Source organism: Myotis nattereri, assembly GCF_964212035.1.
Source record: "Myotis nattereri genome assembly, chromosome: 13".
NCBI classification, from domain to species: Eukaryota; Metazoa; Chordata; class Mammalia; order Chiroptera; family Vespertilionidae; genus Myotis; species Myotis nattereri.
The window spans coordinates 43655870-43682779 of NC_138088.1; the positions used below are offsets into that span (position 1 = coordinate 43655870).

Here is a 26910-nt window from a genome sequence, read left to right on the forward strand (position 1 = left end):
CTATTTCTTCAAGAATACAGTATTTTAGGACACTGGACTAGATGGGTGATGATATATATTTAAGAAATCAACTCTCAGGTATGCCCCCTTTCATCCCTGCATGTTCCTGGTCACCTGCAGACAGGTAAAAAGATTAGAAAAAAATTGTTTTCCTTGTTTGAGATTTTTCTCTGTTGCAGTTTAGGGTCAGTATCTGTGAAATATTTTAACTGCTGAGCATGTTTAAATTGGTAGAAAATATGTTGATTTTCCATGATACAAATTTACTCAAGCCAACATAAGGTATAGCAGGAGGGACATAGTGATTGGAAACAGTTCACTTCACCCGCCTGAAACTAAGAATCAACTCTTCAGTATATGGATCACTGCTATGTAATAATCGACTGTTATTGGTCTGTCTGTTGATCTCTTTTTAAATCAGTTTGGAACCTCCTGGAGTTATTTTCTTGCTCTGCTGACATCAATTCCATGTGGCAGAGGAGTTGTGTATAACCGCTTTGGTTTAATCAATAGAATAATTGATAAACCAGATAAGATTTAAACTGATTATAGCCCCAACAGAATTCCCCAGAGGCCTTGGACTCTCTTAATTTTGACATGTGTGTTGTGTACCCTGAGGATGAAGTGCAGTTTGAATTATCTGTTTTTATTTGCTTAATGACGGGGAGGGTGTTAAAGTCAAATGTTTAATTAACCCAGCAACGGGCTGCGTTGTCACTTACACACAGCTGATTGAGATATCTCATGGAGAATACTGAATAGGAATGATAATGTGGCACTGGGACGGAAGATTGCTTTTTCAATCCATTTGCTGGGTCACTGCTTTGAATGTCTTATTGGATGAAAGGCATTCAGCCTGGAGAAAAAATTCAGCATTTAACTACATTTTGTTCTTTTTCTCTCCCTCTAACCCCCTCCTGCCCAGAAGTTAACTAAAAAAGATATGTTCTAAGTTTAATAAGCCATTCAGGTACTAGTAAGATATCAGGGTAGTCAGTAGCCTCAAGCTACATAATTTCCTGTGGAAACGGAAAAATCATACTAGCCTCCAAGGTATTCTAAATGTGAGCTCTTTTGTCCCTCATATCCCTTGTCCCTTGCTATTATTGTAGAGTTATCTTTGGTTACTCGTGTCTTGCTTCTCTCAGTAGTGTTTGCTTGATGTGCAGCTACCTCTGTGGCCACAGGCAGACCTTTCTCTCCTAAAGAAGCATATTCTTCATTACATTTTTGCTATTTCATGAAGCTGGCTTCTATTTGGTTGTATTTCTGATCAAATGTTATAGTGAGATTGTTTAACTACTTAGATAAAATGTGAAGCATATATAGATTCTTGTTGCTTTTGCTACTGCTACTATATAAACAATTAGTTTAATGTATATTTCATTTTGTTGAGAGGCAGTTTGTTTTCTGTATGGACTAGAAAACTAGGCCAGGAAAGATCTAATGGCCCACACCATCAAAAATGCAGTCCAGGCAATTGGAGTTTTAATGACTCGCTGCCCACAAAAAAAATCCCTGACTAGCTTTATAATCAAATGTAAAATTCTTTGGAGACATATTGAGCAAAATTTCAAAATTTTTTATCATGACTTTCCTTCTTTGTAGTTCTTATGTTTCTTCCTTCTATCCCCCGAAGATCTAAACCAGGAATTTACTAATTTTTTTTCTTTGCTTTAGTCATTTGTATTCCAGAGAGCACAATAGGGAGAAGGATACAAGATTGATTTTTTTATGTGTGTCCTCTTGAAAGCATAGTCTGGGGCATGACTTTGCGTGAGTGTGTGTGTGCGGGGGGGGGGGGGGGGGGGAGGCGGGCAGGGGTGGAGGGTTTACAAAGCAGTGGAAGCATACAGCTGATTTTCAGGCACAGGTTGGACTTCTGCGGGTCAAGGCAGACCAGATGAGTAGCTTATCTTGAGGGACGTAAGTAATAGACCAAATATAGAGCAGCTATTTCAGGAATCATGTAGGTCATTTAATTATCCATTATGATTGAGTGGCTAATGCTCTTTTGGCAATTACATGACCTCTCTTATTCTTGAAACCTTTCCAGGCTCTCGTGGGTTGAATGACCCACCAGTCAGTGCTTGCAGACTTCATTCCACCCAGAAGGAAAGGAGATGCTGGAAACTACAGGCATTTAGAAATGGCTGTACTTTCTTTACCGACTACTACCTTGAATGTCCTTTGTACAGCAGTCAGTGATAGGCAGCTGGTTTTGAAGTCAACTTTCCTTCATTGTCTGCAGGAGTAAGAGGTACATTGGTCTTCACAAGAGGGACTTGTGGCAAAACAAACTTTAATACCAAAGTTTGCTATGATGGTATTCACAGGTTCAGTACTATAAGAACAAGTATTATGGTATTAAAACTAGTGTTTGAGATCTGTCAAACCAATCACCATTATCAAACTCTGAAATTAGTGAAGCGATTTTTTTTCCATAACACAGCATAATGGTATTGATGATACCAATAACAGATTTAAAAAGATCATTGATTAAAATTAGCCCAGTTTAAATTGGCTAATTATTATTTATTCAATTAAATAATCAAGCTAAAACATTTAAATAAGAAGGCCACTTTTAAATTGAGATGCTGACCCAGGACAGAATAAATCTAGAACATGTGAATTAATATTTCTCACTTTTTTTCTGTAGTCAACAACAACAACAAAATCACTCATATTTCCAAAGAAAACTCTTTATTCTTGCTAAATGATAGTAAAACTTGCTTTATGTAACTGTAGTGATTTATCAAATAATTCTGAAAAAGGAAATAATGTAGATTTCTTATGATTCTTTAGATTAAGAACAGTTATGGTGGAGAAAGTGAACACACCATAATCAAACTATTTGTGGAATTTGACAGAAATACACAAACAAAATTCTGTATACTTATCAAAATGAAAAATCTAAGGTTCTCTAGTGTTCTAATGATTTAAGATCATAGGCTTAAGAGAAATAATTTAGTTAGGATAATACACAAACATATTATTTAAGTAGAAGCCATTTTCATTGTTTTAGAAAAAATAAACCTACAAGGTTGTCTATCCCTGGGGCAGTAAAATTAACCATGTTCCCAAATAAATTTATTAAACTATTCCTGGTAGAAATCTTAAGCTAATCTGTTTTGGTTTTATTTTCACTTTGATGTTGGGTAATATTAAAGAATGCAAAACTGAAGACATTAATTGGTGTTTATAACCTTTGACCCTTCAGAAATAGAAGGCTTTTCACTTAAATTTTAAATCCTTTAAGCCAATTCTACTTTGCTGTCTGGCTACTTAGAGACCTATGAGAATTTAGTCAGTGTGCATTATATTAGCTGTTTTCTGTTTAAAAACATACTTTCCCTCATTGTACTTTTTAAAATTTTTGTACTGGTGAGGAGCAAAAAATGAGAAAGCAGAATTTACAATAAAAGCAAAAGATATAGCTTAAACTCAAGTATCCTGAATAAGGGGTATAGTTAGTGTACTTGGAATTTGAAGAGGAAAGCAAGGGATATAAAGCAAAATGTGATGTTTGATTTTTTTTATTGATAAATTGTTATTCTTTTTTTAATCCTCACCAGAGGATTTTTTCCATTGATTTTAAAATGTATTTTTATTGATTTCAGAGAGGAAGGGAAAGGGAGAGAGAGATAGAAACATCAATGATGAGAGAGAATCATTGATCGGCTGCCTCCTGCACACCTCCTACTGGAGATTGAGCCTGCAACCTGGGCATGTGCCCTTGCCTGGAATTGAACCTGGGACCCCTCAGTCTGCAGGCCGACCCTCTATCCATTGAACCAAACCATCTAGGTAAGGCTCCATTGATTTTTAGAGAGAGTGGAAGGGACGGGGAGAGACAGAGATAGAGAAACATCAGTGTGAGAGAGACACATCGATTGGTTGCCTCCTGCATACCCAGACCAGGGCCAGGATTGAGCCTGCAACCCAGGAACATGCCCTTGATCGGAGTCAAATCTGGGACCTTCTGTCCATGGGCTGACACTCTGTCCACTGAGCCAAACCAGCTAGGGCATAAATTGTTATTCTTTACCCTTCAAGAACTTTGTTGGAGCACATTATTATTATTTTTTTCCTTTAAGAACCAGAAGTTTATGAATCAATGAGAGGAGGTGGTATTTATAATTTTAAAAATCTGAAAATTCATTTAAGACTGTATAATTAATGGGGAAATCTTTAGGATAATAATTCCATAGAGTATTTTTTACTTTGTTGAAATGATTTTTTAAATAATTTTTTAATTTTTCAATTACAGTTGACATACAATATTATAAAGGTGTAGAGCATAAGTAAATAATAATAAGAAAAAAAACCCAGAGTGATTAAATAAGGGAACATTCATAGTAGAAATATATACCTAAACACACATCTTAACCAATCTGGTTTTCAGAAATTTACTTATTTACGTGAGATGATTTTATTTTCATTTCAAAGTGGGTAGACATTTGGGGAATATTAGTTTATCAACTTATAGGAACCTTAAATTTCTTTCACAGTGTTGTTGATTGCAATAAAATTGGAACATCAAAGAAGGAAGATATCCAAGGTGATGAAAATCATTTAAAAGCAGAAAAATGTCAGGAACAAAGATGACAGAAATAACTATTCTCCAGAGAGAAAGGATTTAGGCATATGTCCTAAGGGTTCTGTAGTTCTTGATTTTGAGAAATCAAGAGGATCCACAGAATGCAGATGTCTTTGAGTTACAAAAATAACCAGATGTCCTTATTAGTAGAAGCAAATGTTTGCATTTTAATTTACACAAAACTATATGCAGTGGATTTCTGGAAGAAATATTGTGTAAATATGGCCACAAGAAAATTGTAGCACGAAAGGATCTGTCCTAAATACTTAATCATAAAGATTATATCTTGAAAAAGGAAAAAATTCTTTAAGGTATATGTAGATTTAAAGGCAAAAAAAAAAAAAGATTTATATAGATTCACATGATAGGTGAGTTTTTATTATGTATGACTTTCTATCCCAGTTTCCCCTGATGAATTTTTATTCCTGTTGCTCAGGTTGTTTAACTACTTTGTGTACTGTCATTTTATTTTAAACAGTGAAAACATATGCATGAAACTCATTTTCCCCCCTGAACGAATGATAGTCATCTTAGTTCTGTCAAGAAAAACAACCTACAGTAGTATATAAATGCCCCCTTTGCAAGCCAACTGGGATTTTAAAAATATTAACCCACACTGTTATAAATAGATGCTGTTTGATGACTTCATTGGGATGTTAAGCAGAATAAAATGTAAAACAAAATCTACTTGAAAGGTCAAGGTATGAAGTATTTTTGTTTGTTTTTAAAATTAAGCCTTTAGAGTCAGAAAACCTTTAGAGTTTAAATGGACTATAATTTTTGATATGGAGCATATTAACATAATTACAAACTCTTATATACTCAGAGTTATTGCTAAGTTGATGTTCAAACCTTTGATTAAGAAGTCACAAAGCTGAATGTGTTCAGACAGCTGTGTAATATCTCTCCTATTCGCAAAGCAGAGATGAGTTTTACCCTTTTTTTTGTCCCCATATTTATTGGTAGAAATTTGTCCTCCTATAGCTATTCTTTTTTCTTTTTATTGAATTTAATGGAGTGACACTGATTAATAAAATTATACAGGTTTCAAGTGCACAATTCCACAACACATCATCTGTACACTGTATTGTGTGTTCACCACCCCAAATCAAGTCTCCTTCTATCACTGTATGCCCTCCTCCACCTCCCCCACTTACAGCTATGTTTTTAATGATGAAATATTAAAATGCTGTATTATGATGTATTCTATAACTTAAAAGTTAACAAAAGCAATGCTGCTCTTCATGCCCTTGCCTTGTCACTCTGGTGCAGCTCATCTCTTCCATCCCCCTTATCAGAGTATCTCAGTACTTAGTTGAGCTTGTTTATCTTAAAAGAGCAGGAGGCAGGCTTTTAGGGAGTGAGCTACATGTTCCAGTATAACAGGCACCAATGCTGTTTGACTTGAAAAACATTTGATCTCTTACATTAACAGCCCATGTCACTGTAATAGGGACTACAGCCGGGCTGTTCAGTTTTCTGTTATTTTAGCTTTGAAATAACTGTTAGTGCTGCTCCAAAATCTTCGTGTTTAAAATTGTATATTGGCTGTCCCCCCAGGACTCGTAAGTAAACAAGGTGATATGTGTGGCCATAGGGAGCATATTTTGTTAGCTTGTTTTAAATAAGAACCTTGCCTATCTAAAGATGGTTTTTGTCTGATCCCTGAGACTGTGCTGCATGGCTTTGCTTGTGTAAATTTGCAAATATTGCAATATCTTAAAGCGTATTTTTGTTTGTTACTAATGTGTATGTTCAGTAACTATTAATTATGAGCTTTCATATTTTTTCTTGAATAAGAAACATTTATTAGTTTTCTCATGAAGCTTAACTTCAAATGTCCTGCACAATTTCCCTAAGTACAGCAGTTTGTACAGCAGTTGTTGAAAATGGTAAGCAAGAATTTAAGGGGTATGTTCGTTTAGACATAAATGTTACTTAGCTTATTTTTAAATATACAGCTATTGGTAGTTTCTGTGCCAGGAATGGTTTGACAGTTGGAATCAGGTAGCAGTATTTAAAGAACAGAAAATATAATTTATATTTTGACAGTTGGAATCAGGTAAGCAGTATTTAAAAAACAAAAATATAATTTGTGTAATTAAATTAAAACAATGTTAAGAGTACCTCTTATTTTAATAATGATAGAATAGCAGCTTATTATAGTAGTGGTGGAATGGTAGTAGACAATTTTACCCCTTCCTTTCTTCCTTTCTCTAATTTCAAAAACCTAGTTTGTTTTCCTATTCTGATTATTTTCTGATATGAGACAATACCACCAGGCCACCCAGCACTTTCTTTGAATTTAACCTAAAATACATCAGCCAGCACAAACATAATTGGTTGAAAGGTAGCCATCTATCTGGGGAGTTCTTCTAAATACTGAACGTGTCATGTGCTTTGACATGACATATCTGTAATATCTCTGAATACAAAAAGCATTTTGCACTAGCTGTAGGTGTTGAAGCAGAAGTGTGTTTTAAGAATGTGTGCTGTGCAAATTCTGGCTTGTGAGGTAATGACAAGTGTTTGCCTGAATAGACAATATATTTTTCCCCCTGAGGTCCCCACACACCTAGTTTCCCTCAAGCTCATCATCTCTGTCAGGTTAATCAATAGGCACCGTATGGCAGAGGGTCAGTAATCAGTGTCATCGTGCCTTTAAATCGTGTTGAAAATTTGCTTAAAGCCTGGGCCAATTAACATCGAGATGATGAATGGATGGGAAGATGGGAAGAGCCTGACGCTCAGGGGCTTTGTGAGGAGGAGATGCTCAGCTGTTGAGCAGCAGACACCAGCGAATAAAATCAGCCATTCATGTGAGCTCAGTCCACCCACTCTTAATGATAATGTCAATCTAGCAAAATATATACACATTGGAGTTGTCACGAGTTCATAAATCAAAGGAGTTTGTCAAAGGCATTCAGATTAACGAGGCAGCAGCAATAACAAGTCAAATTTGCATAGAGAATTGCTTGAATCTCAGTAAATTATGATCCTGTTTTTCATTTGATTATTTGCTAATGTCTCAAGAGGGAGAATGATTATATTAGCATGCAAAACCTACTCCAGAAGTAGAAATCTGAGGTATAGAAGACCAGCACACTATGACAATTAATCAGTTTCTGCATACTAGCATAAATGCACAAGGCCCAGAAATGAACTTCTTTTTTATTATTATTTCTCCTTGCTACTGATCCAAATGGTTCAGCTTGACAGAGACTTTATATTGCTTTAACAGTGTTCTGAATTGTGCCTGCAGGCAAGACATAGTTATGCAGCTATAACCAACCTATCCATCTGCCAACCAGATTGGAATTCTCCTATCCAAGGCTTCCATTAACCCCCACTGACAGCTCCAAACAGGATTAAGAATTTGGAAGCATAAAAAATAGTTGTTCTTTGCGAATATACACAATCCCTTTGCATTTTGAGAAAGGTTGCATCTGTAGTATTTTATAGTTAGTGTCGGACAGTGTATAGTGGGGGAAAAACCTACTTGGTATTTTTTTTACTTCTGTCATAGGGAGTAAAGCAGTACTAATGAAAGTACTGTGTGTTTGGTTGTCCCTAAGAGTGCTTTCCATTATATCTGTGCTCCAGTTGGTGTATTACTAAAAAAATAACACTTCCTGAAAGCTTTAACTGGTGGGTCTTGTTGAAGTTTAACAGTTTAGGGAGGCTTTGATATGGTTGTGGTTTAATAGAGTATGTCAAATGATAAACATGCTGGAGAAGCAGTGTTCATGAACACATGCCTGAAAACATTATTTTATGAGGTCCTCCCTAAAACTGGTTCTTGAGTAGGATTTTTCAGTCAATTTCTGAACTTAAAGTGGCCTAAGTTTTCCCTATTGTACCCTAGAGGATTAATTTAAAATTTTTTGAACACACACATATATGCACAGAGTGTTTTATTTATGTCACCTTTCATGGAAGAGCTTGAATGATTTTTATGTAGCTAAATTACCTTTTAACCTTGTAGAAGTATAAATTGTTCTACTTTTGAAAACTGTAAAGCATATATTTGAAGGTTATAATTAGCTCCAAGTTATATAATAAGTTATTAGGAAAAATACTAATCCAATTACTAATTTACCAGTCAAAGCCCACTCTATGATGTTTACAGCTAGCTATTAGAAATTGGTCTCAAGGATTTTTTTCCATGTGGGTTTTCATTTAACGTGATATTGAACAAATGATTCCATTTTGAAAATGTGTTTATAATCTGAGTTCTAACTCACCACAATTTACCTGCTTTGCTAAAATGATATAATTTCCCTGGTTACAGAGTCCTTTGAATTCTCCCATTGAAAAATGTCTCATCGGTGGAGATGTTACTTTTAGTTTGAGAGCTAGTTATTTCATTTATAATAGATGTCTATTCAAACAGGCTCAGGCTCTGGTGCACCATCCAACCCTGAGCAAGATGCTTACTCAAAGATTATTATAAGTCATTTTGAGTGGCTTGACTTTTCGTCACTGTGTAAATTAGTTTAGTTTTTCATTTGATTATATAATCAACTCTTAATTATCCATGTCATCAGGAGTGTGTGTTCAAATAGATAACTGAAAACAGTAAATAAGCCACTTACTAGATCATGGAGAATATTGCCCCAGTCATAAAACTGCTGTTTGCTACTTTCAGACCCTCTCTAACTTCTTGTTCTAGACTCTGAGAAGTTAGTAATGCTTTGCTTCTCCACAGAAGAACTTTTTCTTCTTAATGAAGAGTCTGAAAACGTTATCCATAAAGGACCAGATAATAAACATTTGAGGCTTTATGGGCCATATGATCTCTGTCATGCTATTCACTTCTGCCATTGTAATGTGAAAGCAGCCATAGACAGAAGACAAATGAATGAGGTGGCTAAGTTTCTATAAAACTTTATTTGCAAAAAAGAAACAACTTTATTTAAAGCAGGAGCTTGTTAACTCATGCTCTAAATTAATATACTGGCTTTATAAGTGGTGGGATGGTAGGACTGTAGTTGGGCTGTCACTTTAAAGTTTCTCTGCTATGAAAATCATTTTTAAAGCTAGCTGGACAGTGTGGTATAGGGTTTTGATTATTTTTTAAGCCCTTATTATTATCTATATATTATCTAATATGTTGTGAGATAGAGGGAGCCACAAAGACTTTGCCCAATCAGTTTTCAATTTTAGGGATAGTTAGCATAACATGCAAACATTTATCTAATGAAGTATCAAACTGTGTGGACCAAGATAAAAATGTTAAGGAATTTCCAGTAGAGTAAAATGGGGTAATTTTATGGTTTTTTTAAGAGGTAACAGTTGAAATACATTTTAAGTATGGGTAGGACTTGAATAGATTAAATCATGTTCTTGTGTTTATAATTGTAGAGTGAACTAGATTAGAATTAAAGGTTCTTCCAGCCTAAAAGTTTTAAGATCATATCACATTTTTATGAGACTATGAAGAGACTTGCTTAACTCGGTCAGAAAATGTATGTTGAGGGAAGTAATGATGTAATACAGCAGAAATTCTGGAAGGTCTTGAAAACCAGGCCCAGAACTTCATATATGATTTTATAGAAACCAAGAGCCACTAAAAGTTTTTGAGGAAAAAAGGGCTACCATGATGGTAGTGGTATTTAAGAAAGATTAATCTATCAATAGTATTTAATCCAACAAACATTTTAAAACTCACATTATATTCTCAAGCTTTGTGCTGCGACACTGGAAAATAAAGATGAAAAAGAAGCTGGTCCTGCCCTAAAAGAACTTACAGTGTAGGGTGGAGGTGAAAACCTCATTCATATAGAAATATAGCATAGCAAGATCTATCATCATCATCCTATCTAATAAAAGAGAAACATGGTAATTGGTGTACGACCGCTACCCTTCCCATTGGCTAATCAGGGAGATATGCAAATTAACTGTCAGCCAAGATGGCGGCTGGCAGCCAGGCAGCTTGAAACTAACATGAGGCTTGCTTGCTTCAGTGATGGAGGAAACCAATGTTCCCCGCCTGCCTTGCAGGCCTCTGAGCCTGCAGTTTGAAACATTTTAACAAATATAGAAGTTAAAAAAAAACCCAGAAACCAGCTTTCAGCAAGCTGGGATCTCAGAACTGGAGTCAGAGCTGGAGTTATGCATTGTTTCGAACTGAAACAAACCAGATACCTACTTTCAGCAACGGAGGCCTAAGAGCTGGAGCCTCAGAGCTAAAGCTGGCCCAGAATTGAAAAAAAGGAGCGGTTGGGAGCTTCCGTCACCCGCCAGCCTGAAAACAGCCCTCAGCCCCTCACCCAGACTGGCCAGGCACCCCAGTGGGGACCCCCACCCTGAAGGGTGTGTGACCAGCTGCAAACAGCCATCATCCCCTCACCCAGACTGGCCAGGCACCCCAGTGGGGACCCCCACCCTGAAGGGTGTGTGACCAGCTGCAAACAGCCCTCAGCCCCTCACCAGGCTGGCCAGGCACTCCAGTGGGGACCCCCACCCTGATCCAGGACACCCTTCAGGGCAAACCAGCCAGCCCCACTCATGCACCAGGCCTCTATCCTATATAGTAAAAGGGTAATATGCCTCCCGGCACCGGGATCAGTGTGACGGGGCAGCGCCCAAACCCCCTGAGCCCTGCAGCTCTGTGTGTGACAGGGTGCAGCGCCCCAACCCCCTGATCGGCCCTGCTCTGTGTGTGACAGGGTGCGGCGCCCCAACCCGCCCCCGCCCCCCACGGGCCCTGCTCTGTGTGTGACAGGGTGGAGCCATAACCTCCCCATCGGCCCTGAGTGTGAGAGTGGCGGCACCCCAACCCCCTGATCGGCCCTGCACTGTGGGTGATAGAGAGTGGCGCCACAACCCCCCCTCACAGGCCCTGCTCTGTGTGTGATGGGGTAGAGCCATAACCTCCCCATCGGCCCTGCCCTGAGTGTGACAGTGGCGGCGTCCCAATCCCCTGATCGGCCCTGCTCTGTGGGTGATAGAGGGCGGCGCCCCAACCCCCTGATCCTCCCTGCTCTGTGTGTGACAGGGGGCGGTGCCCCAACTCCCTTGTCGGCCCTACTCTGAGTGACGGGGGAGCTCCTCAACCCCCTGATGGGCCCTGCTCTGTGCGTGACGGGGGCAGCGCCCCAACCCCCGGATGGGCCCTGCTCTTTGCGTGACGGGGTGGCGCCGCAACCTCCCCATCGACCCTGCCTTGAATGTGACGGGGTGGTGCCCCAACCCCCCAATCAGCCCTACCCTGAGTGTGACTGGGGGTGGCATCGCAACCTCCCGATCCGCCCTGCTCTGTGCATGACAGGGGCGGCACCCCAACACCCCAATCGGCCCTGCTCTGAGCCCAACCAGCGGCTTCACCTAGGGATTGGGCCTGCCCTCTGCCACCCGGGAGCAGGCCTAAGCCAGTAGGTCGTTATCTCCCAAGGGGTCCCAGACTGCGAGAGGGCGCAGGCCAGGCTGAGGGACCCCCCTCCTCCCCCCAAGTGCACAAATTTTTGTGCACCGGGCCTCTAGTATATAATAAAATAATATGCAAATTGACCGTAATGGTGGAATGACCAGGAACAACCAGTTGCTATGACAAGCACTGACCACCAGGGGGCAGATGCTCAATGCAGGAGCTGCCCCCTGGTGGTCAGTGTGCTTTCACAGGGGGAGCGCCGCTCAGCCAGAAGCTGGGCTCAGGACTGGCGAGCACAGCGGTAGTGGCAGGAGCCTCTCCTGCCTCCACGGCAGTGCTAAGGAGCAGTGAGAGAGCGCCAAGCGCCAAGGCGGGCAGTGCCCAGCTCGGGTTGGGCTCCTCCCTAGCCTCCTGCTGCTTCAAGCACTGCTACAGGATTGGGCCTAAACTGGCAGTCGGACATCCCCTGAGGGGTCCCAGATTGCGAGAGGGCACAGGCCAGGCTGAGGGGACCCCCCTACCCGTGCACGAATCCATGCACCAGGCCTCTAGTATAATATAAAGAGTAAGTGACAAAATAGAAATAAAACGCTAATTAAGAGTAATTAATTTCAACTGGGGCTAGGTAGAATGGGAGGGGCAGGCAGGAGATAAGCATAGACTTCTCAGTAAAAGAATCACGTCAGTTAACTCTTGAATCGGAATATTAGTAAATAAAGAGATGAGAAAAGAAGGCCATTACATGTCAAAGGAATAGAACTAGCAAAGTATAGAGATGTTTTTCTTATTTTGGAGAATGATAATGTCATGTAAATGGTCAAGAGACTTTGATGGAAAGGTAAGTTGGCCAGATTGTGGATGCTACACTAAGGTTGGACTTATAGGTGACAGAGAGCTATAAAAGGTTTTTGAGCAGGGTAGTAATGTCTTTTTAGAGAGAGCTTATTTTTAGAGAGGTCATTTGGCTGCCTCTGCCTGCTATTCCCACCCTGAGTGCGCATCAAACTGGAAACCTAGGTATGAGCCTGTTGTGGAATTAAACCCGAGACCTTTCAGTGTACGGGATAACACTCCAAGCAACTGAGCCACACTGGCCAGGGAAAACACATTCTTTTAAATAATTGCAGTACAAATTATCATAATCAGGACATTGAATGTATAAACAAATACGGTTCATTCATGATACCAGTTGGCAATGGAATAAAGATACTAGTTGGCAATGAAAAGAACTAATGATATATGCAACAACACAGATTAATCTCAAATATATTATGTTAAGTGAAGAAGGAAAGCCTCAAAAATTATATACTATATGGTTCCGTTTTATGTCATTTTAGAAAAGGCAATTGAGACAAAAAAGTAATTATTGGGGAAAAGGGTTGACTATAAAAGGGCAGTACAAGAGAATTTGGGAAGTGATGGAACTGCTTTACATCTTAATTGTGGCAGAAGTTACACAATTGTATGCTTTTGTTAAGACTCAGAACTAGACACCAAAAAAAGAATTATGTTTTTCTGTTTGTAAATTTTAAAAGAGGGGAAATAATTAGGAAATTAATATTGATACAATTATATTAGCTTATTTTTTTTAATATATTTTATCGATTTTTTACAGAGAGGAAGGGAGAGGGATAGAGAGTTAGATACATCGATGAGAGAGAAACATCGATCAGCTGCCTCCTGCATACCCCCTATTGGGGCTGTGCCCGCAACCAAGGTACATGACCTTGACCAGTATTGAACCCGGGACCCTTGAGTCCGCAGGGTGACGCTCTATCCACTGAGCTAAACCGGCAAGGGCTTCTATTAGTGTATTTAAATACTTTTTCAAAAATTTCCAGTTCCAATAGTATAATTTATATCATGTCATAATAGAGGCCCGATGCATGAATTCATGCACCAGTGGGGTCCCTTGGCCTGGCCTGTGGGATCGGGCTGAAACCGGCTCTCCAACATCCCCTGAGGGGTCCCGGATTATGAGAGGGCTCAGGCCAGGCCAAGGGACCCTACCGGTGCAGGGGAGGGACGTGGGAGGTTGGACAGCCGAGGAGGGACCACGGGAGGGCTCTAGGGCATGTCCAGCCATCTCGCTCAGTCCCAATTGTCCAGACCCCAGCAGCAAGCTAACCTACCAGTTGGAGCGTCTGCCTCCTGGTGGTCAGTGCACATCATAGTGAGCAGTTGAGTGGCTTTAGCATATCATTAGCATATTACCCTTTGATTGGTTGAACAGCTGACTGGACACTTAGCATATTAGGCTTTTATTATATAGGATACCTGCTCAGAAGTTACACGTCAAAATAAAATAGAGGGTCAGGAGAAATAAAATTGTGGATATCGGCTAAATGGTCACTACTCATCCTGTTAGCTCAGGTCACTGTTTTTCACTGTATAATTCAGTATAAAAGAGTTTACCATCAATTTTGTTTCAGCCCCCCAAAACAATCTCAGATCACAAGTTGCGTTCAGTTGTCATGTCTCTTTAGTTTCCTTTAATTTGAAATCAACCACTCCTTAGTCTTTCTTTGAATTTCATGACCTTGGCATTTTTTTGTTAAGTACAGACTTTATAGCCTTTCCCTCAATTTGGTTTTGTCTGATGTTTTCTCATGATCATATTGAGGTTGTGTGTTTTTGGCAAGGTTATCTCATATGGCAGTGTGTTCTCAGTACATTATATTAAGAGGTGGTATCTACCAGATCTCTCCACTGCGTTACTGCTTTTAATTTGTAATCATTAAATATCTTCTGGAAAAATATTTTGGCATTATGTAGCTATACTGTTATTTGTCTTTCACCTGCTAATTTGTGTGATGAGTCTTGCTTGCATTAATTAGTTACCCTTAAATAGAACTTATTGAACATAATTTAGCTTGATGACCCAGGGCACTTGTGAACATTGCTTATTAGGATGCATCATAGTTAAATATACAAGGAATAACTCTGCTGCTGAGCTCTTCTGGGTGATGTTGGAGAGTGCACAGGCTTTGAGAACTAGAGGTGACCTGTTAGGCATACATGGCCATTTCATGTATACCAACACCCTCAAGACTGCACAGCTTTTCATCTCTAATTCACTGGCGTTCTGGCTCTCCTCTTCACTATTGGGAGGGTATCTTACTTCTTGCTCTGGATACCATGACTGTTTAATGTCACTATGTCTATTTTATATAACAGCATAGTTGAATTTTTTGTATTAATTTGCTTCCTCATGATGGATGGTCCAGGGTAGAAAATGTTGGGTCAGTCTATCCAAAAAGAACTAACTATAACAATGTTTGTTTTTAAGAATTATCCTTTTTATCAACATATGTATAAATGAAATCTTTGCCCTGATGGGAAAGGAGCTCCTCTGTGTTCTGCTCTCAGGCAGTAATTATCCTTGAAGCTCCCTTCACCTTTTCATACCTTAGATGTTCTCATAATACCCACTCAATAGTTCGCCTTCTAAGTCAGATAAAATAGAGGGCCAGGAAGAAGAAAATTGGGCATATGGCTAGATAGTTACTATTCATCCTATAAGGGTTCAAATCATTATTTTTATTGTTATTTTTATTTTTTTAATCCTCACCCGAGGATATTTTTCCATTGATTTTTAGAGAGAGTGGAAGGGGGAGAGAGACGCATCGATGTGAGAGACATCAATTGATTGCCTCCCACACCCGCCCCTACCGTGAATCAGACTGAGCCTGCAACTGAGGTACGTGCCCTTCAGTCCAAAGGCTGATGTGCTATCCACTAAGTCATACTGGCCAGGGCCACATCATTATTTTTCAATGTATAATTTAGTATAGAGAGTTTAGCATCAATTTCGTTTCATCCCATGCACCTATAGAGTAAAAATGTGATTTATAATATCTTTAGTATAACAAACTTACACCAAAAAGTAATTAGGCTTCCAAGTTTATTATAATGACATTTTAACAAAACATTATTCATTTTGAAATATGGGCTCTTACATTGAATTAAACAGGTTTTGATTATCTGAAAAGGTATTTTATTTAAAGAAAGGTACAACTTCATGATCTAGGGAATAGTTACTTGTAAATTATAAGTTTATAATTGAATACTGGCTTAATTGAATACAGTTATAATTGAATACTGGCTTAATTGAATACAGTTATAATTGAATACTGGCTTAAGTTTTTATTATATAAGACATTTAATTTTAGTATTTAAAACAGTGATCTATACTTTAAAAAAAAAAAAAAGAGTTTAATACAGGCATACTTGGAGATATTGCAGGTTCAATTCCAGGCCGTCGCAATAAAGTGAGTACAGGCATACTTCAAACATATTGCGGATTTGATTCCAGGCCACCATAATAGTGAGTATCTCCGTAGAACAAGCCATAATCTTTTTGCTGGTGGAGTGTCTTGCCTTCAGTTTGTAATAAGAATAGGTATGCCTTTATACAAATTGACCTTTGCCCTTCTTTGATTCTCTTATAATGGTATATATTGCTAGTTTCCTTATTTGGAATGCATAATAGTCATTAACTACACCTCTTCCTCATTTTTTTGGTAGAGAGTCCTTGTTTCAAAATGGGGAGAAAAGCACTTAGAACTCTTAAGTTCTTATCTGTCCCTTGTTTGTACCATAGCATGTTTTTTCTTCTTTGTCTTAATTTTAGGGACCTTTACCTTAAAGTGACCATCACAAATAGAAATATCAAGTTAAACCTAACAAGAGATTTCTGCCCAAAAGGAACACCCTAGTCCAGGGGTGGGCAACCCCTGGCACACGTGCGAAACATGGCACGCCAGTAACTTTTGCTGGCATGCGAAACCCTCTCTTATAATCTTCCATTTACAATTTTTTTCTTAATATCGACTTTTTATTTTTCAGATAAATTCAGTGTAGGTACATCTTAGATAAATAAATGATTTTACATGACAAGTTATCGTAAAGACCACAGACATGGATTGACGAGAGAGGGGAAGAGCAGTTTCTATGCCTCTGTCTTAACTCTCCCTGCCTTCCTAGATCCGACCAGTGTTTTGTTTTCATCCACATACACTGTGAATCTTTGTTCTCAGTGATGAATTTTGTTAAGTCTCGTAAAAGGAGTAGCCTGACAGATGAAAGTAGTAGCTCGTGCATACCTCAGAAGTTCACAAAATATAAACCTGATGTAAAATCTCTGTCATCAGTGATGCAGCAGCAAAAGTCCCACTGATAATATCAAATGGAGTCATAAAGTTTCTTGTCGGACTATAAGTGTACATGTATACATTAAAAAATAAATGTATTTTTCATCATCAAATAACTTTTTGTCGCTCAAATGAATTTTATTATTTCTTCAAGGTTCTTCACATACGTACACCTTAAGAGATATCAAGTAGGCGTAACATGTTCTCAAAAAATTAGGTTGGCACACAGAAGAATTTTGAGTCAGAGATTTTGCTGGTTTTGGCACACTCTCACAAAAAGGTTGCCCACCCCTGCCCTAGTTCCAACAGTGTACAAAGGATCAGTACTGGCCTATCAAACCAACTAAAGGTAGCACATGAAGCACCCACAGATATTAGCCACAGAGGTGCAAGGGCCTTTAAACTTTATATATATATATATATGTGTGTGTGTGTGTGTGTACATACACACACACACACACACATATGTATACATGTATATATATGCTATTTATCCTTTAATGTCTTTAAAAATGTAATATTTGATATAAACTAAAAAAGTATAATATCTAAGTTTAAAATATAGCTATGATCCTATATTGTACTAATGATTTCATACCTGTATGAAAATGTTCAGGTAAACTCGTGTGTAGGAAAGAATTTATGGATCTAAAAATAAAGTCACTCACCACTTAGAATGTGGTGAATATATGTAATATAACGAATATATCAACTATACATTTTCTCTTTTTTTAATCTATTTTTATTGATTTCAGAGAGAGAGAGGGAGAAAGAGATAGAAGCATCAATGATGAGAGAGAATCACTGATCAGTTGTCTCCTCCATGCCCCCTACTGCAGATCAAGCCTGCAATCCAGGCATGTTCCCTGACCAGGAATTGAACTGTGACCTCCTGGTTCATAGGTCGATGCTCAACCACTGAGCCACACCGGCCAGGCTCAACTGCTAATTTTAAACTATTAACATTACAAATGTAATTGCGGAAAATAAAACTCAAATAATATCTGTTCGGATTTTCTGTATTTTGCCTTACAGATAGTGATTTATATGTGTTGACTACAAGATTTTTTTCAATTTTTTATGGTGGTAAAATACACATAATATAAAATTTACCTTCTTAACCACATTTAAATGTATGGTTCAGTGGTATTGAATAAATTCATTACCCCCATACATCTTCATAACTTTTTTATCTTGTAAAATTGAAATTTTCTATAATGAAATAATAACTGCCCATTCACCACTTCTCCCAGACCTTGGCAACCACCATTCTACTTTTTGTCTCTATGGTTTTGACTATTCTAAGTATCTCATATAAGTCTAATCATACAATATTTATCTTTTTGTGACTGGCTTAGCATAATGTTCTCAAGGTTCATCCATGTTATAGTATGTGTCAGAATCTCCTTCCTTTTTAAGGCTGAATACTATTCCATCATGTATGTATATCACATTTCACTTATCCCTTCATCCATCCATGGATATTTGGATTGCCTCCATATTTTAGCTATTGTGAATAATGCTGCTATGAACACAGATGTACAAATATCTCTTCAACACTCTGTTTTCAGTTTTTTAGGGTATATATACCCAAAAAATAGAATTGTTGGATCATATGGTTATTCTGCTTTTAATTTTTTGAGGAACCACTATACTGTTTTCCATAGCAGTACATTTCCAAAAAAGTACCATTTTATATACCAACAGGGCATAAGAGTTCCAATTTCTCAACATCCTCAACATTCTGTTTTTCTTTTTCTTTTTAAATATATTTTTTTTTTTGATATTTTACAGAGTGGAAGGGAGAGGGATAGAAAGCTAGAAACATTGATGAGAGAGAAACATCGATCAGCTGCCTCCTGCACACCTCCCACTGGGGATGTGCCTGCAACCAAGGTACATGCCCTTGACCGCAATAGAACCCGGGACCCTTCAGTCCACAGGCCAACGCTCTATCCACTGAGCCAAACCGGGTAGGGCCCATTCTGTTTTTCTTTGTTTGATAGTAGCCTTGTAGTTTTGGGAAGTGATATTTCCTTGTAGTTTTGATTTGAATTTCCAAAATGATTAGTGATGTTGAACATCTTTTCATGTGCTTTTTGGCCATTTATATATCTTTTTTAGGGAAATGTCTATACAAGTCCTTTGCCTATTTTTTAATTGGGTTGTTTGTTTGTTAATGTTGGTTGTTGAGTTTTACAATTTCTCTATATATTCAGGATATTAATCCTTTATCAGATATATTATTTGCAAATTTTTTTTCCGTGGATCGTTTTTCACATTGTTGATATTTAGAATTCTAAACCTACTGTCAAGTGAACTGTCTTTTACCCCCCTCTTTTTAAGTATTTAAAAATTTCATTGACATTTTAGGGTCTTCTAGCTGCTATTTGAGTTTGATAGTAGCAAGAATGGATTCTGATCCTAAACTACTAGTTAAATGTTGTTTTGAGCTAAGTACTATGCTATTTTTAATAAAGAAAATCAAATCTGAGAAGAGAAGGAAGAGAAAGAACTACTTTTTAGGATCCAGACTTTGAGAACTTGTACCGACCAAACATTTACTATAGTTTAAAACTAATTATTTACAAATGAAGATAACAGTGGTGGTTTAAGTTTTTGTGAGCTGAGTGTAAACTGGAGTTTTCTTATGCCCAGTCTCAACCTGCATTTTCAAAGAGCAGTAAACCAGACTTCTAATGAATATGATTTGCTGGGCAGTGCTTAAATATATATAAAATACTTTCTACTTAGACCCCATCATACATATTTATATACATGGGCATAAGTGTATGTCTATATGTATATAAATTTTCAAATAAACAAATGCAAAAGTATACATGGTATCTAGCTTACAGGATTAGAACTGTAATTTAGTTTACTCCCACAGAATAAGATTGAAGATAATGAGAAGTGAATTAAAGCTTACTTTCTTTCACAGAATTCCTCAGAGAGAGAAGACTGTAATAATGGCGAACCCCCTAGGAAGATAATACCAGAGAAGAATTCACTTAGACAGGTATGAAATTCAGTCTTACTTAAAAGGTTATCAACTAAACAAAAGATAGGAAACCCTTAATTTGCCATTCATTAAACATGGGAGCTTAAATTAAGAGTACTTTGAAGTTGGTGTGGCTATAGCCACCAGTTTCAATCAGGTAACATTGTTTTCCCAATCTTTAAAAATATCCTAGATATCCCAACTGTGTAGCTCTGTTGGTAGGAGTGTCATCCCATACACCAAGAAGACTGCAGGTTCCATCCTGGGCCAGAATTCGTACAGGAGGCAGCCCTTCGATGTTTCTCTCTCACATCAATGTTTATATCTCTCTCTCTCTCTCTCTCTCTCTCTCTCTCTCTCTCTCTCTCTCTCTCTCTCTCTTCCCCGCTCCCTCTCCCTTCTCTTCCTAAAATCAATAAATATATCCTCAGGTGAGGATTAAAACTATATAGTATATATCTTAGGAATACAATTGCTTACCAGTAGTCAAAACAAAATCAAAGAAAAGGTTTCTTTTTTAGGAAAAATAACTTGAAATGCTTCTTAAGTATAGATAGCAGAATAGTTGCCTTTAAACCTTATTTCCCCTTTAAGATTCTCCATACATTAAAAAAAATTAATAATCAGAAGGGATCTGCCTATAGTGAGTTAGCTCCTTCTAATCTGATCAATATTTGTTTGCCTTTCCTGGACATAAAGGCCATTATTGATGACAACTTTAAAAAACTTTTTTACTCACCACTGTCCTCACACTCCACATATAACACACTGAAAGTTCAATTCCATAGTGTATTTTTTTTAATTAAAATGTTAAAAAAAATTGGTCAAAAATATTTGTTCTTCTCAACTGCCTGTAGCAGCAAATTCTAACATCTTCAATCTCCCATTGGCAACAAAAACAAATTCTTAGCGTTGTCAGAGAATAGGTATAACACCTATTCATTTATTTTTTTTGACATGTGACATCTTTTTTTGTATTTTTTTAATTGAAAAATTACCTCATCTATTCATTTTTAATATAACATTGGAAAAGATGATCACCAGAAGTCTAGTAAGAATAATTTTAATTTATGGCATTATTCTAGGAAAAAGGAGATCTAATATTTGTTGAGTAACCACCATGAACCTCATACTTATTTCATTCATTTAATTCTCATAATAATCCTGTAAAGTTGTTAGGTATGATTTCTTATGGATAGATACAGAAAATGGAGGCTTAGAGAAATAGGATGGCTTATTTAGCTAGTCAGTGATTTGAAACCCAAATCTCTGTTGTCAAAATGTTTCTACTTCTGCCCTCTGACTCCAGTTTGTATACAGTGTTAATTTAGGGGAAAAGTACTTGCAACTGTGACACTCATTTTTTATTTGCTATATGTTACACCTTTATTTAGAGAAAAACACCTGATCTGTAAATGTAAATAAATAATAATATTCAATATTTAGAGCAATATTGAATAAGATAAATTTGTAGATGGAAACAACTGTCAGCAAACAATGACATGACAAAAAGTTTTGGCAACTTTATTTAAGCTAACAAACGAATTTTCACTCTGCAAAGTTATAAATTAATTTTAATAGGCTGATCCAGATGGTCCATTTGGAAAATGGATAGGCTGATCTGTTGAAAATTAAACTAAATTTATCTCTCTCATACTTCAAACTGAAGCAAGAGAGAGAATCGTGCCTATTAAGTCCAGCACATACAGATGGACCAGCAGGTCACACATGGGACTAATCTATTCATTTTAAAAATAAATGCATACATTATTAAATCATTTTCTACTTGCAAGATCTGTTGTGTGCAGTATTTGAAAGAAATGTTGTTTTGTTTTCATTGCTTTTTAGCAGGTTCACTCCACTTTAATTTAGCCATTTTTGTCTTTTTCTTCCTCCTAGTGCTCCAAAATGATTTTTCTGATACTGTCAGTGTTGAGGTCCAAGCTCTGGAGATTATTTAGGTCATGAGGCTCTCCCCACCCCCTTTCTTTGTAAAGGGTTTTATCTCCATTCTTTTTGTGAAGAGCATGAACTCAGTGTTTTTGGAAAGAGAAATGGCCTTTAGAAACAGGGAAGTAGGAGATCCTCTTGGGGCCCTCAGAGTCTTTTAGCTTCTGGGTGTTTTAACAGCCCCATGAATGCAGATTTGTAAATTTATTGCAGTGCCATCTGGTTTTTTGCTCGAACCAGATTACTGTTGGCTTGTGTCTGTCTATTGTGGTGGTCACTCCCTAGGAGCTTGCCCTCTCAATCTTAGGGAAGAGTGATGAATATCAGGGGTCAATAGAAATGGGTCACAGGGCAGCTGTCCAAGACTGCCCTGAACTTGATTAACCCACTGTTGATTTTTTTAAAATACAGGACATACTATATAAGCTGTTTAAACTCGCTTTTCTCTATTGCATATGACAATAAAGAAGAGTCATTTGCTTGTGTTACCCCCACCCCTGCTTTAGTAAAATTATGTAGATAAAAAGAAGCTAAGGCTGCCTTTTACATAGTATTGATGTAAGTAGGATTTGCTTGTAGGCCAATCCCTTAATGTGAAATTCTTTTGCAGATATTTTTAATGGGATTTCAGGAACTCTTTCACCATTGATTTTAAAATGCTCAGTTACATTCTAACAAGTTTAGTAATATTTTAAACTAATTTTATAGTTTACATGTATTATTCTAAAGTACGATTTTACCATTGTTGATACGATATGACCACTATGTGTTAATCTGGAGTTATTTAATTATTGTAGGAGCTGAAAAAAGGGTTGTTACAGATCTTGCAGACATTAAAAGAATAATGGAATAAACAACTTTAAACCAAAAATTTGGCAACTTAGATGAAATGGGCAAATTCCTTAAAAAATACAATTTGCTGAAACCAACGCAAGGTGAAACAAAATTGGAATAGCCCCATGTCTGTGAAAGAAATCTAATTAACTATCAAAAGGCCCATATGGTTTCACTGGTGAATTCTGTCAAACATTTAAGGAATAAATAATACCAATCTTCTACAAATTCTTTCAAAATATAGAGAAGAATAGAACACTTCTTGGCTTGATTGTGAGACCACCATAATCATAATTCCAAAACCTGACAAAAGACATTAGCAGAAAAAGAAAATATTGAAGGAGAAAGTCAGGAGACACTGCTTCCTGCACTACTCAGTCACCCTATGTACTTGCTTTTCCATTTCATTTCCAACATCAGAAGGCAGCAGAATTGGGGAGAGAGGTGTGTGAGGTGTGGAGAAGCAGTGTATCCTTTAATTTTCTAAGTTTCAGAATAATCTTATCTCTTGGCACTAAGTAAAGTGTGAACTTTTACTTAAAGGATGTACAAAATAGCTACAATTTTTTTTCTACTTTTATTCCTAAAATGTGAAGCCAAGGAAACCATTGCAACTGTTTTTATAGCTTTTATTCATATCTGCAAACAAGGGCAAAGGCCTGGGAGGATACATGAAAGTGCTCATTACTTTTTTAAAATGTAGCCTTACAACATGCAACTCCTTCTTTGCTTCACATTGGTGCTAATAGGGTCTGTCAGCCCTGCCTTTCTTGTAATTGAGTAAATTGTGACCTCTGTCTAATCCTTCCCCACCCCCCATTCCCTTTGTGTATGTGTCCACTTACCATCCCGAGAACGTGGGCAGTGATAAATAAGGCATTGAGTAGAGCTCTCTCAATGCTTTGAAAGCAGCATGATGCCAGCCCTCTAGTTATATTTCTTTAAGTGTTTACGTTTTCCTGTATTCTTTCTCTTGTGTAGCTGGAACCCTGGGGATGCAAAGCCATGAGAGAGGCCAAGAAGCTAACAAAGTAGCTGTCTCCCTTGTTAGCTTGTTCCTTTATTCTTTCAAAACAAGATAAAAACCATCTGGCTCAGGGCATTACATTTTCCTCCCCCATGCACCTCTATAGATGGAGACTTCACCTGCAGTGAGGGTTTACATTGATTAGGGAGGGAGCAGTAATTCAAGCTTCCATCCTCTTCAAGGATACTTTGCAGTCTTTAAAGGTGCTGACCCACTGAGTTAAACTGTCAAGGGAGGATAAAAAAGTATCTTCATCCCAGGAGGTAACAGCTGCCAGGTTTTCAACACCTTGCACACTGTTGGAAAAATGTCACAATTGTCAGCTAAAAGAAAAATGACTCTGTTGTCATCTTCTGTTAATGACTGGGCCTTATCAAAGGAACTACATAAGTCTTTAAAAGGAGTAAGTAGCTGTTTTCCTTGCCTACCACAGCCCTCCTCCCCAATTTCCTATGTTCTAAACATTACCTTGGAGGAGATCCCACAAAAAAAGCAGTGAAGAACTTAAAGTGAAAACATCCAGCATAAGCATGGAAGTGATTGGCATAGCTCCTTTATACAGTTGGATGAATAGGAGGATAAAGTACATCACTGACACAGAAAATGACATTATAGTGTGTATTAACAAAACAACAACAACAACAAAAAGTAATTCATACGCCAGTGAACTGAGAGAAAACATACTGTATTTCTGCTCTTTAGAGGACAATTTGTTTTCAAGCAGCATCCAGATGGGTAAATACCATGACATTTCTTTTTTCAAGAGAGCCACTTCTTTTCTTTCTTTAAAAACAAACTCACCGATTTACTTCCTTTAATAGCTCTGTAATGCTTGTATATGATTTCATTCCCTTCTTTCTGATTTGATTGATGAGGGAAAGGTTTAATGAAGTCCCTGATATCAGGCAGGCAGGGGTTTTTTTCTATTTGTTTTAGGTTAGTCATTTTAATTGTGTTGAGTAATTAGAAGGTACACACAGCCAAGGGAGCTTTGTTCTGATAATTGCTCAAGAAAACCCATTCTCTATCTGCCAGTTGCTTTGTGTTAAGACATTTCTCCCCCTAGTGGCAATAGTAAGCATTTGACTTGGCAATAGGCAAGGTGTAATTGTAATGTGACAAACTATGCTTAAGGGACTATCTTGTAAATACTTTAGTTTGGGGTTTGGCATTATTTCATTATATATGTGTTTTTTCCCCCTGTGAAACTTCCTACCTCCATTTTTTTTGTTGTTGTTTTTCCTGAGGTGCTTTGGGCTTTGGATGGGAAAAAATTGCCTGAGATGTTTATTAAAAAAAAATCACAGTGCATCCTGGGTAATGTTTTGCAGCTTGACTTAATTTTAGTCATCTGTTTTAATTACCTATTTATAAAAATGCTTTTGCATTTGTAGACATTATTTAATACTTTGGAAGAAGCACCTCATTTGAAATAAATAAATCAATTGTATTTATTTTAAACAGTTCATGTAAAAGACCTTAAAGGTAATTAATGTAGGTCTCTTAAGTAAGACAAAAGTGATCTTTCCAAGTCTGATGAAGTGATTTGTTTATTTAACTTCCCACTTCGGCTGAATCCTTCAGAGTCTAATAACTTTAAAAAAAAATGGTTTGGCAATTTGTGTCTAGCTCCAAAAACCCTTCTTTAAAAAGCAGCAATTTAATAATCAGCTTTCTTAAAATTACTTTGAGGAAGGAAAACTATATAGGGGGTTGGTGTTTTGTTTTATTTCAGTGTAATCATGCTTTGATAAATTATGTAATCACTGACTTTGTAGAAAAAATATTATTGAACTCCTGGGTTGCAATGACCATAAAAATTGTATTTTCATATAGAGACTTGAGATATTGTGAATAAATTATAAAGGAAACAGCTTATATGCTGATTGAAGTTCATATGGGTCCAATTCATTTTGTGTTCAGTGCTAAATCTGGATGTACCATTAAAAAGAAAATGGGTTGGGAGGGTAGCCTATTGTGCCCAGTTGTATAAGCCCTTAAAAATCTGCCTTAAGAGCAACATGGAATGAGATCAGATATAGCTTTGCATCTATTGGATGAGATTCAGTAGATCTGTGTGACATTTTTAAAGCCTAATTCCAGCTTTCTTAGATGTCGCTTTGTAGTTTGCCTTTTCTGACCCATATTCTTGCCTGGGACTTGATTTGATGTTACCATATATCTGATAGTCCCTGTCTCCCTCTTCCCCACCCCCCAATCACTAGCCATTTTCATTATACTATATCTTGTTTTGCTATAGGGCTGCTGAACAGATTTCTTAAGCAGCTTTTTGCAAGGTTAAAAGAATGCAGCCTAGTAACAAGTTTGTGTCATTTTAAATATATACCTTCTAGTAAATAAGGAGAAGTCTGGCAATCAATCCCTTTTAGTGTGTTATATGTTTCACCTGACAACTAAACCTTCTATTGATTAGCCATTACTTTGTTAGATAATCCTATGTCATTGAATCCATTGTAAAAAATTAAACTCTTTAAAATGTTTTACCCTAGCAGCAGTCTGAAAATTGAAAACTTGTTCAGAATTACAGCCTGCTTTCACAAAGGTAGTTTTCAGCAAGGCATCTTACTGGTTTACGTTTATGTGCCTTATATGCAATATAAAAACATATTAAAGTACTCCAACGCAGAACTCTCTGCCTCTGGTTCAGCAGTGAAGCTACCTTTTCAAATGTTGCATGGGGACAGAACCTGTCTTGCTTGTGGCTATTACACTCACTAGTTTAATTATATAGCCTGGAGGGAGTCTTATAATAGTAAAATAGTGAATGTAAAATAGTGAATTTTTTAGCCTTTTTATCCCAAAGTGATCTAAGGACTGTGACAAGTTTTACTTTACTAATCTATGTAACTTGGGAGCTATACAGGTCATATACCCATTTTACAGATGGAATGTCTAGAAAATAAAAACCCATATATAGCCTTATTCTGGAAACTTCTACAAACCTAGGTTTCC

At 37.4% G+C, this 26910-nt stretch overlaps 1 protein-coding gene across 2 annotated transcripts in view; it reads left to right on the top strand.

Annotated features, from left to right (window-relative positions):
• Window positions 1-26910, top strand: part of BTRC (beta-transducin repeat containing E3 ubiquitin protein ligase) — a 173254-nt gene that overhangs the window by 80845 nt on the left and 65499 nt on the right. For both annotated transcript variants that reach the window (XM_081104786.1, XM_081104787.1), the window contains exon 3: window positions 20067-20144. In XM_081104786.1, the coding sequence (XP_080960912.1) occupies window positions 20067-20144 (78 nt within the window). The remainder of the gene's footprint in view (window positions 1-20066; window positions 20145-26910) is intronic.